General features: G+C 37.0%; 1 protein-coding gene across 4 annotated transcripts in view; it reads right to left on the bottom strand.

The window, feature by feature from the left end:
• SVEP1 (sushi, von Willebrand factor type A, EGF and pentraxin domain containing 1) overlaps positions 1 to 13,880 on the bottom strand; it is a 238,977-nt gene extending 225,097 nt beyond the window's left edge. For all 4 annotated transcript variants that reach the window (XM_072154359.1, XM_072154368.1, XM_072154377.1 and 1 more), the window contains exon 1: positions 12,994 to 13,880. In XM_072154359.1, the coding sequence (XP_072010460.1) occupies positions 12,994 to 13,500 (507 nt within the window). In that variant the 5' untranslated portion in view covers positions 13,501 to 13,880. The remainder of the gene's footprint in view (positions 1 to 12,993) is intronic.
• Between the last annotated feature and the right edge of the window lie 220 nt (positions 13,881 to 14,100).

Raw genomic sequence — 14,100 nt, 5'->3', positions numbered from 1 at the left:
TTAAAAAGTGGGTACACACCACATATAATTTTCTATATATTATCTATGTAGGTATTAATGTTAAAATAAAAGTGTTTAATCTGAGTTGTTTTGCATTTATTAACCCTTACAGGATGCGGACAGTTTTGGCATTTATTGGGACTGGTTGCACTTTTTGATGGTGTCTATTGCCTAAACTTTATAACAGGTAAATATTTTTTGACTAAGATTCTGACTACATTTAATGAACTTTTTTTCAGGGGGGATAAAAAAGGCACAAATTCTGAAGTTTAAATTTTAAATATAAATGTTAACCCCTTAATGACTTGGCACTTTTTCATTTTTGTGTTTCCGTTTTTCAAAAATCTATACATTCTTTATTTTTACCTGTAGAGAGCTGTGTGAGGGCTTGATTTCTGCATAACCAATTGCACTTCATAGTGACAGTATTTAATATCCATGCCATGTACTGGGAAGTGGGAATAAAATTCCAAATGCAGTGAAATTGGTGAAAAAATGCATTTCCACCTTTTTCTTGTGGGCTTGGATTTTTACGACTTTCATTGACCGCCCCAAATGACAGGTCTCCTAAATTCTTTGGGTCAGTATGATTACGGGGATACCAAATTTATATAGGTTTTATATTGTTTTCATATATTTACAAAAATTATAACCTCCTGTACAAAAAAAAAATTCTTCATTTTGCCATCTTCTGGCGCTAATAACTTTTTCATACTTTGGTGTTCGGAGTTGTGTGTCTGCGACTTTTGATGACATTATCAATGCTACCATTTTGACGACTGTACGGCATTTTCAACACTTTTAATCGATTTTTTTATATTTTTCAAAATAGCAAAAAAATAGCATTTTCAACTTTGGGTGATATTCTCCATTATGGGTTTAAATGTCGGGAATAACTATTATTATATTTTGATAGATTGGACATTTTGGGATGTGATGATACATAACATATTTATGATCTTTACTGTTTATTTATATTTATATCAGTTCTATGGAAAGAGGGGTGATTTGAATTTTTATGCTTTTTTAAATTTTTTATATTTTTTTTTTTACTATTTTTCAGACCACTTAGGATACTTTAACCCTAGGTTGTCTGATTGATCCTACCATATACTGCTTCACTACAGTATGGCAGAATATGGGGATTTTCCTCCTTCATTACAATGTGCAAATCGCACATGGGAAGGAATTGGTTAAAACTAGACAGCCTTGGTAAACACCTACCTTATACAGAGAGCACTAAGCAAAAAGTAGTTACATTATTTAATTAACCTTTAATTATGTAAATATTTTAAATAAAATTGCGTTGATGGTTGGACATTCACATCACTTATGCTCAACGTGTATAAGTATGCCTTGTATAGAAATATCTATCTAATGTAATCTCTCCCTCATAAGCAATAAAATCCAAGAATTCTGCTCACTCATGAACACTTTGTCCAATCTTGAATGACCCTGTGGACTAATTAATCAATGGGAGGTTCTGAAACATGAACCAAACAGGGAAGATAAGAAACAATATGAGATACAGGAAATAGTGTTCACTCTTTGGGGGCTGCTGGACAAGCTGAGTGTCCCATATTTTTCCCACCTCCAGGGAATCAGGATTTACTTTCATTTGTAACTTTCTGTTATTTTTCTCCCTTTTTATTTTATAACTGTTTGCCTTGTGTGTCATTTTATTTTGTAATTCTTTTGTTTTGACATCTTTTATGATGCACTGTACACCTTTTTGTAATTAAAGCTTTTACTTTAATTTTGGTCCCTGTATGCCATGTGAACTCATAGCCTTGTAAAGTGTGGTTAGCAGTGTGAATGCTAGAGAGCTGAGTGTGCATGTCTAGTGGTGTAACAAGGTGACTGTCTGAGAAGGAAGAGTGGATGTAGAGTGGGATATTTATTAATCCAGGTATAAATGCAATAAGTGCTGGCTGCGGATCGGGACTGCTGGAGCTGTATGAGGTGTGATTTATGCTCAATTTGTGTCCTGAGAGAAAGGTGAGCGCAAGTTTGAGTAGGCTAAATTAACCTGTATAGTTGCACCTTAAGTCATGTGATGAGGCAACGGCATCAGTATTATAAAATGTTCAATTTTAACAGGGTTTTCTGGGCACTTGTTTTCTGTTGACTGTCATACAGCCACCATTCATCCGACCAATGACCTAAGCTATTGAGAAATCATTAGAAGTGTTAGTGGCCAGAAAATCCCCTTTAAATTCAGTAATGGGCCACTCAGAGTTACAAATAAAGAGAACCTTTGGCTTTCCAACGTATAAAATGAGACAGAAAAACACTTTTTCTGTTAAAATTTAGTTGTCTTTCATGGATGTTGAAATTTTCTATTTAAAAAACAGTACTGAGAGATTTATTTCTGTAGCGCACCATTTTCTGTTTCTTTAAAAAGAATATTCTTCTGTCCTACATGGTACATTCCTTTAGTGGTGGTTTTAAGGCTATAGATGTGGTCAGTTGCAGTTCTAATGGGTTGCCTAGTTTTACTGTTTCCACATGTGCTAGAAGAGGTATTATACTTTATCTACAACTATAACATTTTTGTACTGGTTAGTTAACCCCTTAGTTAACTAACCTTACCGCCACAAATAGCTTTGACTTTTTGATAGTTTCACTTTATGTGATAAGAAATTTGGAACATTTTGACTTACCAAACTGAGTTTGAGGTGACAAACAATTGGGCTACAGAATGATAAATTAATTGTAGTTTAAGACTAGTATGTCTAGTATAATTTTGTACCCCCTATTAGTTAGCTTAGTTTATACCAGAAAACTGCACCATTACATTCATTTGCATATTTTTTGCTCAACGCCCCCTTTTCTGAAACGAATCCTTTTGATGTACTAGTTATTAAAAGGCCCAAAAACCCTTTATAAATGCGGTGGAAAGCATTTAAGAAATATTTTTGGTGCAAAATGCAGAATCTAAATAGATTGAAAAATCCACCCCAATGTACTTTATGTTATCATAAATAAAATTTTCCGTAAAATTAGAAATTTGGAAAAAGTTTAAAAAAAAACTTCATGAGAGGGGTGATTAATATTTACCATATTTCTGAATTATTTCATACTTTTTAACTGTTATATTACGTTTAAACTCATTTTAGTAAAATAATATTTGTATACATGTCAAGAAGTGGGAGCCTCAAACTCTGTCTGGGCCTACTTGCCGTCCCTGCACTTAACTGCAAATGACTACTGAATGGGGTCCTTACCCTGGTAAGTGCACACAACAGAAAAAAGACACAAAAAGAGACATGAGAGAGATAACAAAGTTAGACAAACCAGGTCTAAACTAAGTTTGGGATACACATTTGTAAGGCACAAGATTGTCAAGGTAGAGGCAATAGGTCAGAATCACAGTAAAACACAGCAAAATATCACAGAATCACCTTGTGCCAGAAAGACGAGTCTTTATCAAGCCCCAAGTAAAAGTCAGAGAATAAATGGAAGCACCTGTGACAAACCCCCAGCTCAGAGAGGAACTAGCTGTCAAGTAACATAAAGGACATCAAGTTTTGATAAAACCTTTGCAAACTTGACTGTTACTTTGTGTTTGGGTTAGAAGTTTAATTACAGCTGAAAAAGAATACGGGGGAATAACAGTTTCATTCTGCTATGAATACAGCAGAATCATGCAGTGACCACAAGTCACCCTAATTTTGTGCCTATGGGTGCTGAATGGGTGTGTCTATCACACTAAATGGTCAGTTATCAGTTGTGTCCAAATTTACCATTATACTGCTGACTAAACACAACTCAAAAATAAGAACGCACTTGAAAGGCAACCTTTCACCAAGGCACTATTTTCCATCTTTCACAGGTTTCAAAAGTCCATAACATGACAAAAGCATATGTCATGTTTGTGGGATGTGTTCATCAACTAATATCAGTATTATAGTAAGGAACCTGGCTCCCTCCCAAAGTCCTCCGGATTGATAGTGCAACTCACACACTAGATTTCCTTCCCCTGTTACATCATAGAGGGATGGCAGCTAGTAATCAGGCATCCCCCCCTGCTTCCTAGTGGCCATCCGTCCATGGCATCACGGGAGAAAGAAATCCAGTGTGTGGGATGCGCTATGAATCCGGAGGAGACAAGTATTTGAATTTCAATCCCAGGACCTGGGATTTCGGGAGGACTTTGGCAGGAGGCCTTGTACCTTACTATAATGCAAATGTTAGACAATGTATACATGTGTTTTTGTCATGTTACTGGCTTTTGGCACTTGTGATAGATGGAAAATAGTGCCTCGATGACAGGTTCCCTTCAAGACCATCAGTCTGACAATCCACAGCTCCTTTCCTAGGCATAGCCCTTATCTCTTGGATTATGGGTATGTAATATAAGTCTGTACCTTTTGTAAATTTTAGTTAAAAGAGGGTTTTTTTGGATGCATTTTTCATTTAACCTCTAATGCACACCAAATTTCCCTATAGCCCAGCACAAAATCGTATTGAATTTCCTGAAAGACAGGTGTTTGTGTTCCAAGGCCATTATTATTGGCACGCACCCCAGCTTTATCTTCTCACGATGAATGTTCTACAGCATTAAATCTCTAGTTGAATGATTTTGGAATTCAAAATTTAAATTCCAGAATGCATTAGGCTCTTACCCAAGAACTCTACCGCTGTGCTTCAAGATCTGCCCTGTATCCTACAACAAGAATTACATGTGTGGGAAAATACATGAACGTGACCCTCATTAGATTAAGCACAAGATACTCAGATCAACACATTCTTTCAAAACCATATAAAATCTTGTTTTATTGTTTGTTTTTTACAATATTCTGGTGGTGTTACAGATTGATGTAAAAGTACAACATGTTTTTGTTGAAACAGACCACCTTTGGAATAATAATAATTCCTTTATTTATATAGCGCACACAGATTACACAGCGCTACACAGAGCTTGCCAAATCAGTCCCTGTCCCTTTTAGACCATGTTACTCTAGTTAAGATTCTTGGAAAGGAATATGCAAATAACATACATTGATCGGCTATAATTATTGAGAGGTGAAAATGATCAAGCATAGGAATATGAGAGACATTAAAGGGTGTCAAAATGGATGGCCATCAGGTAACTCCAAAATATCAGGTATTTTTGGGTCTTTTTACAAGAAGTGGTTAGTACTTGCAGCTCATTTGTATTTAATCCATAGAAGCAACATAATGAATTTAAATCTAGTTATTTAACTGTAGATTAAATCAATGCAAAATATTTCCTCCAGGGTACACATTCCATACCAATGTATTCCATAAGTATAGCTTTAAGATATTATGGCCATAAACTCTTATAAACTCATACTGGATCATAGTGTTTTTGATACTGTACATAAATCCACACATTCTTTTTTATTTCATTACAAAGGTAATGTCCTAAAGAAGTAATGTCTCTTGAGTATAATTTATTGCAATTTACACGCAGCTATTGACCATTTGGATCCTTGAAGATACAATAACATTTAAGAGGTCGAGCAATTCTATATAATTGGATTTATTGGTTTGGTGTTTTAATAATTTTTTCAGAATTTGTTCTCTGTCCTGTCTTTACAACATAATCTTGAACACCAATTTACACTTAGCCTTTGAGATGCCTGTAAACCATGTATATGCGATATCCTATATGTGCAGAGGCACGACTACTATAGCATTCTTCACACAGTCCTTTAGCTCTACAGTATGCTTGACAAAGGCCCATGGGGCCGAAACATCCACCAGAACACGTCCGGATTATACCTGGAAACACGGTATAGGGACAATGCCATCCAAAATGCTGTCAATAAAAGGTAATTCCAATGTAGTTGTTGAATCATGACAGATAATATATCCTAACAAAACATTTTATTACTTTGCCATGTACAACCCCTTTCAGGCTGAGTATTTCATTTGAAGCCAGCACTTGTGTTTGCATGGTTCTTAAAGATGTGAGTAAATTGTGAAACAGAAAACAGATGGGATGTCTGAGGATCTTTTGTGCACAGCAGAGGCACTTTCATGTGCACAAACCGTTTCATTGACAAGTAGGACGCCCCATGGTGAGCTGTAAAGCTGTGTTTTTGCAGAGGAATTCCTTGGATCACCACTTGTGACAGCACACTTGCTTGTGACACCCTACTGTTTAGGAGTTAATAACACAGGCCTTTATCTGTGTGAATGAATAATAGTAATAATGATAGTAATCACAATTTATTGGAGCCCTAAACTTAGAATTATGCATTTAGAACCATCTGTATAAGATCCAGGAGATGCATTAAATCTACTATTTCTACTAAAATTTTTAGAGGCGGCTTAAAGATGTGCTTCTTGACCAGCTGACTGCTCCTATGATCCTGAATTCTGATAAATGTTAAAGGGGTTTTCCCTTGAAGGCAAGTAAGGCCCTATCCATAGGATAGGGCCTAACTTGCTGATCAGTGGGGGTCGCAGTGCTGAGACCAACGCAGATCGCGAGAACGAGGGGTTCGACTGACCCCTCGCCGCTCCTCAGACTACTGGAGCAGACAGCCTCAAATGAGCGTTCTTTATGGAATTGACGGTTACCGACGAGCAGCTCCATAGAGATTAATGGAGCAGAACAGTCATGTGCGGCCGTCTGCTCCATTAGTCTGAGGAGCGCTGAGGGGTCAGTCGGACCCCTCGTCCTTGTGATCTGTGGGGGTCTCACAGCACTAATACTCCCACTGATCAGCAAGGTAGGTCATATCCCGTGGAAAACCCTTTAAAGGAAGATGATCAGTTAGACAATGCTAGTTTCCAATGTGAAAATATTGTCTAAACATTGTAAGTGTGCTGTAAAAAAAATACAGTATTTATAAGAGCAGCAATGTTCACATATATTAGTTGCTTGGTCAGTGTCCAAGGGAGAGTAAAGAAGCAGAAATTCTTGCAGCTGCTGTAAAAACTGAACAGGTCCCAGACTGCAGTGCTGCTTCCCAGAGAGGTTAAAATCTGTTTCCAGGGGCAAAATAATCTGGAATTTGGGATTATTACATTTTATTCAGGAGTGGCCAAATGTCACTTAAAACATTTCATTTAATCTGGTCTCTTTATTTCATTTTACCCCACTAAACTTAGGCAGAGTAGGAAAAACTCTTCCCAACCTTGCCCCTTCTTTGTTAAATTTCCATTTACCTGTAACAATGATAATAACAAATCTTGATTTGTATAGCGTTCTGCAGGGCTTTACAGTGTATTAATGGCATATATATATATATATATATATATATATATATATATATATATACAAATAAAATAAGACATTAGAGAGCAATAATATGGTCAGATGAAACAATAAGGGTGAGGGCAATTCTAGTAAAAGCTTTCAAACTATACAAAAATGAGCTGAGAAGAGTTACTTTTTCCTGAGATTACTCACTTGTTGAGGGAATGTCAATTCAGCTTCCCATATTGTAATAGAACCTAGAGCCAATCTTGGTTCTATTGGTATCATATTAAAGATCTAATTCTTATATTTTAAAGTGTTCAAGGCTTTCGATTCTGTGTGTCACAGAACCAGATATATACGCAGTTACCTAAATAGTTACATATATTAGTTGCTTGGTCAGTGTCCTTTGAGTGTGGTTTAGAAAACCAGTAGGGAAACTAATGCCAGAATGGATTCCATAGTTTTCAATGGAATTATTTCTGGCATCCGGTACATCCTTGATGGCACTACTTGCCAGACAGAAAAATACAAGTAATAGATGCTGCTTATTTCAATCCAACTATACATGGTTGAATCTGTTAAACCAAAGTAATACTGGTTAATATGAATGTTCCCTAAGTACTTAGACATCCAACTGAAGGGTAAAAGGCATTATAGCAACATAATGAATGAACCTAACATTGGATTATTCACCCATATTCAAAGGCAACATTGAGAGTAATTCCAGTATAAACTGGTGTTCTGTTGCTGTCATCATGTAAAATATATGTAAAGAGAGGGATGCTAGTCATCTAATCAACAATTACTGAAAATGAAAGTACTGTAATAGATTAGTTGTCATGTAACCTGCCCCTTAAAAAAGACCCCAAATTGCAGAAGGATACAGTAATCAACCAAGTTCATAAACATGAAAAGGTACTTTAAATAAAAGTATTATAGTATTTACAACATTACATTTTATACAAAACTGGTAAACTTATAGGCTTAAGTTTTCTCAAAATCTGACTGTTTAGGGTTTTCAGTAACAGCATACAAAGAGCTAACTTTACACTGAAACTAACACATGGCTTGTATCATAAAACTGTGTGGGTGTAAGGTCTGCAGCCACATACTCCCCACTGACATCTCTCAGCCGAGTGATATCCATGCAGACGGGATAAATCATGCCTTAAACAACCCTAAAATACTGGCGATTCACAGAGGATTAGTAACACTTCCCAATGGTCACAGCAGCTGTGAAGTAACAATTCCCATCACTTCTGTGCACATGTAGAAGTGTTTTTTTGAATAGCACAAAATCACGAAAAAACTACCAGTAATTTATAAAGTGTTTAGTAAAATTGATTACATTAGGAAAGAATTATGTAACTTGCAATTCCCTAATATAGTGTCATTTTTACAAATGGAGACAACTTAATAGACTTTGTATTGTAACTGTGAGACAACAGGAAATCCAGTCTCTATATTGTTGCCTTTCAGAATCAGCAAAGTAAAGTGTTGTTTATGGTAAAAAAAACAAGAATTATCACAATTATCTTAGACTATCAAAACCTCAGTCAGCAACGCTTTTAAGGGTTTGACTGATTTTGACACCTTTTTTGTATATGGTAAGTTACGGCATAAAGACATTATTGAGGGTATCCTGTTTAGAAATATCCTTTATGGGGCAGATAGGAGAGTAGAGTCACTAACAAATAACAACCCTCGTTTGTTGACTCCAGTTAATACATGGACTACTTTCCCTTCAAATTCTTAAGTGTAATGTTACATTCTCCGTGTATAACATCCAGGTTATTAACAGTCAGTAGTAATAATAGCCCAATACCTCCTGTGATGTCCTCTCTGATGTAGAGGTGGAGTAAAATCTCATGTCAAGCTCAATCAGTCTCTACCATACAGACATGTGCTGTGAGAATTCTGTAACCCTAGCAGATGAGTTGTTGCCCTTCCCGGACAATACTTAGTGCTAATTTGACATTATCTGGACATGTGGAGGCGTGACTGGTTGTCTGTGTATCATAAGTATGATGCAAAGATCTGGTTTAAAGGATTTATAATACTTACACATCCAGACATCAAAGGCATTAGTTTAAAGAGAGGGGCCTGTAGATTATCAGCCCCCTCCAGTCGCAACTTTGAGTGCTTCAACTATACCACTACTTCTGCCCAAAAAATCCATGAAAAAAAATTAGCGCACATGTCATTGGTTGTTCTATTGTACTTCTATTGTACTTCAGATAATGCAAATCATGATGGAACCTATGTTCATCTACCAGTTCAGGAACAAGGGAGAGTAAAGAAGCAGAAATGCTTGCAGCTTCTCTTAAAAATGAACAAGTCCCAGACTGCAGTGCTGCTTCCCAGAGAGGTTAAAATCTGTTTACAGGGGCAAAATAATCTGGAATTTGGGATTATTACATTTTATTCAGGAGTGGCCAAATATCACTTAAAACATTTCATTTAATCTGGTCTCTTTATTTCATTTTACCCCACTAAACTTAGGCAGAGTAGGAAAAACTCTTCCCAACCTTGCCCCTTCTTTGTTAAATTTCCATTTACCTTTAATAATGATAATAACAAATCTTGATTTGTATAATGTTCTGCAGGGCTTTACAGTGCATTAATGGCATATATATATATATATATATATATATATATATATATATATATATATACAAATAAAATAAGACATTAGAGAGCAATAAATGGTCAGATGAAACAATAAGGGTGAGGGCAATTCTAGTAAAAGCTTTCAAACTATACAAAAATGAGCTGAGAAGAGTTACTTTTTCCTGAGATGACTCACTTGTTGAGGCTGAAGGGGGAATGTCAATTCAGTTTCCCATATTGTAATAGAACCTAGAGCCATTCTTGGTTCTATTGGTATCATAATAAAGATCTAATTCTTATATTTTAAAGTGTTCAAGGCTTTTGATTCTGTGTGTTACAGAACCAGATGTATACGCAGTTACCTAAATAGTTGGGAATGTGAGAAACAGTGGCCCACCTTTATCAAAATCACTTCAAACAGGACTAAGGGGCACATTTACCAACAACATTGTAAATTCCACTAAATGCAGTTTGCCAGCGTGTAAGGGTGTGCCAGATGCAGGATTCTCCATGAATCTGGCGCCCCCTGCACAGCTCCACTTTTTTTGGTGCACTGCTAACATGGAGCATGGGACACAATTATGTTGGACATTGCATGATAAATCTGCCTCACGGTCTGACTGAGCACCGGAACACCCCCTAATTTGTGTCACATAATGCCTGGTGCAGCTGCACCACAAAATGGTCGCGTGTAACACAAATGTGGCGCAGGCACTTCTTAAATACACCTGCAAGCAGTTTGCACTAGAAAGCATGTGCAAAGTCTGACAGAAAACTGCCACAGGGGCTTTAGTAAATGTGGGCCAGTATGTGGGCATGGGGAAACAAGGAGTTTGGGTTCCTTGAAATTTTTTATTATCCAGTTTAGATCACTGCAGGTCACTTTGAAAGTAGACTCGAAAAATGTTTCATTATAATATATTCCTTTTGACGCCTTAGATGTTATTGTATATGCTTTAAGACTCTGCAGTGATTACAATTATATCAACTATCCTGTGTATCAGTGATGGATGTCACATGCGTGACAGCTCCTTCAAGGGTGGGGGTTCTGAAACTGCAAATAAGTAACTTTGAACACTGAAGTTAAAACTTTTCTTGGTGCCACGTGCTATCAGATAGATAGCAGAAATAAATTTGTATTTGCAGGGAATTTGGATCTATGTATCAGACAAATGGAGCTGAGACCTCTTAAATAAAACAAAAAAATGTTAAAGTATTTTTTCAGTGCTTTTTTCAGTGATTGTCAACATTCACCGTATGAAAATATTCTGTAAAATAAATGTCAGCCCCTCCATAAAGGGATTCTCCAGTGACAGGATAGGGGCTAGTTTGCTAATCAGTGATGGGACCCCTACCGATCAGAAGATCAGGGTCCATTGTACCCCTGCTGTAACCCCAGATGAACAGAGCAGCCAGTTGTGCATGTACCATCTCTTCTATTCATCTCTATTGTGCTGACAGGGATAGACAAGTGCCATACTCCAGTATGTCCATCCGCGCCATTTATAATAATTCCTTTATTTATATAGCATACACAGATTATGCAGCGCTACACAGATCTTGCCAAATCGGTCCATGTCCCATGTCCCATGGGTGGCTCACAATCTAATCAACATACCAGTATGTTTTGAGTGTGGGACCCAGGTCCCCAGTACTGCAAGGCTGTAATGCTAACCACTAAGCCACCATGCTGCCCAATATATATATATATATATATATATATATATATATATATATATATACATATATATATAATCTGCATTTGCATACAATAGGCCATTACATTTCTATTGTGGATGGGGGATACACAGTGAACCATTATAGAGATAATGATTATTAGCATTTTCACAGGGTGACATCAATTACAACATCTGGAAACGAAGCAACTCTACATGCGGATCCACTTAAGTTTACAACCCTGCCACTAGTTCTTTTATCAATACACTAAACTGCTTTAATTATCTTCATTACTAGGAAGATATCAAAGTACTTTACTGGAATTCCAGTAGTACAGCCCTGCCCCCTCCTTGTGCCATTATGGTCACACAGTCACACACTACTATCTTTAAGGAAATGTTCACCTATTGCACCTATTGGGATCAAAGCTTTGTAAAGAATTACTAATAAGCTTATATATATATATATATATATATATATATATATATATATATATATATCACTGAGTTCCTTTTATTACTACTATTAAAAGAATGTGATGGTGAGACATTGGTTACTACTCAGTCCTCTCCAGAATGTTCCTGGCTTCCACTCTCCGCTATTACCTTAAAGGACATCTACCACCAGAATGAAGGATTATAAACTTACATACTGGTGTGTGCCGCCTCTGACGGGATCCACACTTCTTTTAGCTCCTTAACCCTGGTTTAAAAAAATATATACGCAATTTTGCATAAGTTTTACTTTTGTATTGTACTTTTTCATAAAAACAAGGGCTTAAAGAAGAACAGATCCTGACAGCGGGGGGATACACCAGCATGTAAGTGTGCTTGGTTTACAATCCATGATCCTGGTGGTAGATGGATAACGAAATGCAGACATGAAACATAATTGATATGAACAATAGAACTACTTTGTTATGGCAGACAGCAATGGTAATTACATGGCCCAATAAATATTTTAAATATCACTTGGAGGAGTTCGATGACTCTTTATTGGCCTGGCTTGTCAAGTGAGTCATTCATGACTATTAATGAATATCTCAAAACATTGTAAGTGAGTGTCCACTGTCCTACAACTGATTTCTACAACTTACCATAACTTACCAGCTATGAATACAGTATTGTGACTATGTGAACACATATTCACTTGGACATGGTCCTCATAACTTATGAATACAATATTTTGTGCAGTGGAAACTATTTGAGCTAAGCATCAAATATTGTATTGAAAAGTAATCTCCCATGGTATAGTCCTAAAAGAAGATAACTAATAGGCATAATATATAATAGTAGTGAAAATCTGGAAATCTGACCTAGATTAGAAAATTATATTCTCAACCGAGTGATCTTTAGAAGAAGTTTTACTTTGTAATCATATCTTTACAAACATTAGTAACTGTAAAATATTACTTACTTCAAAAGGCAAATAATCATGTGTTGCAGTAACATCCAAACTCAAATATATGAGCGACACAATAAATATGACTGGTGGTAATTGGTAAATTTCAAAATATGTTATCTTACCGCTGCCTGCTGAAATGCTCCTTTGGTGTAAGTCCCCCCTCCTTTGTAGGTGATAGCTGGGATTTCTCGATTGAGAAGAGAACACTTGTGCTGATGGGACTGGCTAGAAGAAATGTAATCCACTCTGGTCTGAACATTATTCTTGGAAGAAAATGTCACAATGGCTATTCTGGTAGCAGAAGGTACCACAGGAAAGTCAGAGAGAAGCTTTTTCACAAACCTTAGTTCATTGACAAAGTTGGCATGACCTACACTAGAAGACTCGTCCACCAAGAAGACCAGGTCCAAATTGTGACTTTTTTCTCTTAATCTTCTGATGTTCTTCTTGAAATACTGTCCCAGCCTTTCTACTTTGTTTTCTGTGCTGTCTGTTTCTTGAGTAATCCTGCTGTCTCCAAACTGGAAAACTTGTGATGAGGAGCTTCTGAAAGTTGGGACCTGATGCTGAAAAGTTGTCCAACAGTGGACTAAAGATAGGCAGCAGCAAATACAAGCCAAGCGCAGCATGGTCACCTGAACAGGAAACTATTGGCTGGCCTTTAGGAAGTGATAATAATGGGGGATACTTTTCTCTTGCTTTTAATTCTTCCCCTATTTCTGAAACTGTTTGTTGCAGATTGCGTGATCCAAAACTAATGTTCCACATCGACTATCCAAGTAGCTGTGCAGATGTGAAGAATGATAGAGAACATATTGCAAGAAGGGCTGCTGGCTGCATGCTCTGCTCATGTGCTCTACAAATCAATGTCCTTCCCTCCTCTTCATTCTTAAGATGCTGTGCAGGAGTATGTCCAAGAGTCTCTGCAAACCTCTGTCCTCTTCTTGTGCTTCTCACTCCCTCCCTTTCTATTGTCTCAGCTCCACTTTCCCCTCTCTCTCTCCCTCTGTCTGTGTTTCCTACTCTGCTTGGATCTGCCTGCCTTTTTTTGCAAATCTTCCTTCCTTCACCCCCTCCTCTGTTCATGGCTGATTTGCTGAGCTCCCTTCTCACCGGAGTCCTATGTATGTCAGGCTGTCAACATTCCCAAAAGCGCACATCAGGCCCTGATTGATCCCACATGTCTGGCAGAGATATGTAGAGGCATTCAAAGGACAAGTCTACAGATA

This window comes from Engystomops pustulosus, chromosome 1 (genome assembly GCF_040894005.1).
Source record: "Engystomops pustulosus chromosome 1, aEngPut4.maternal, whole genome shotgun sequence".
Classification (NCBI taxonomy): domain Eukaryota; kingdom Metazoa; phylum Chordata; class Amphibia; order Anura; family Leptodactylidae; genus Engystomops; species Engystomops pustulosus.
Note: the sequence above shows the minus strand (reverse complement) of the source record. Positions and strands in the feature narration are given on the sequence as shown.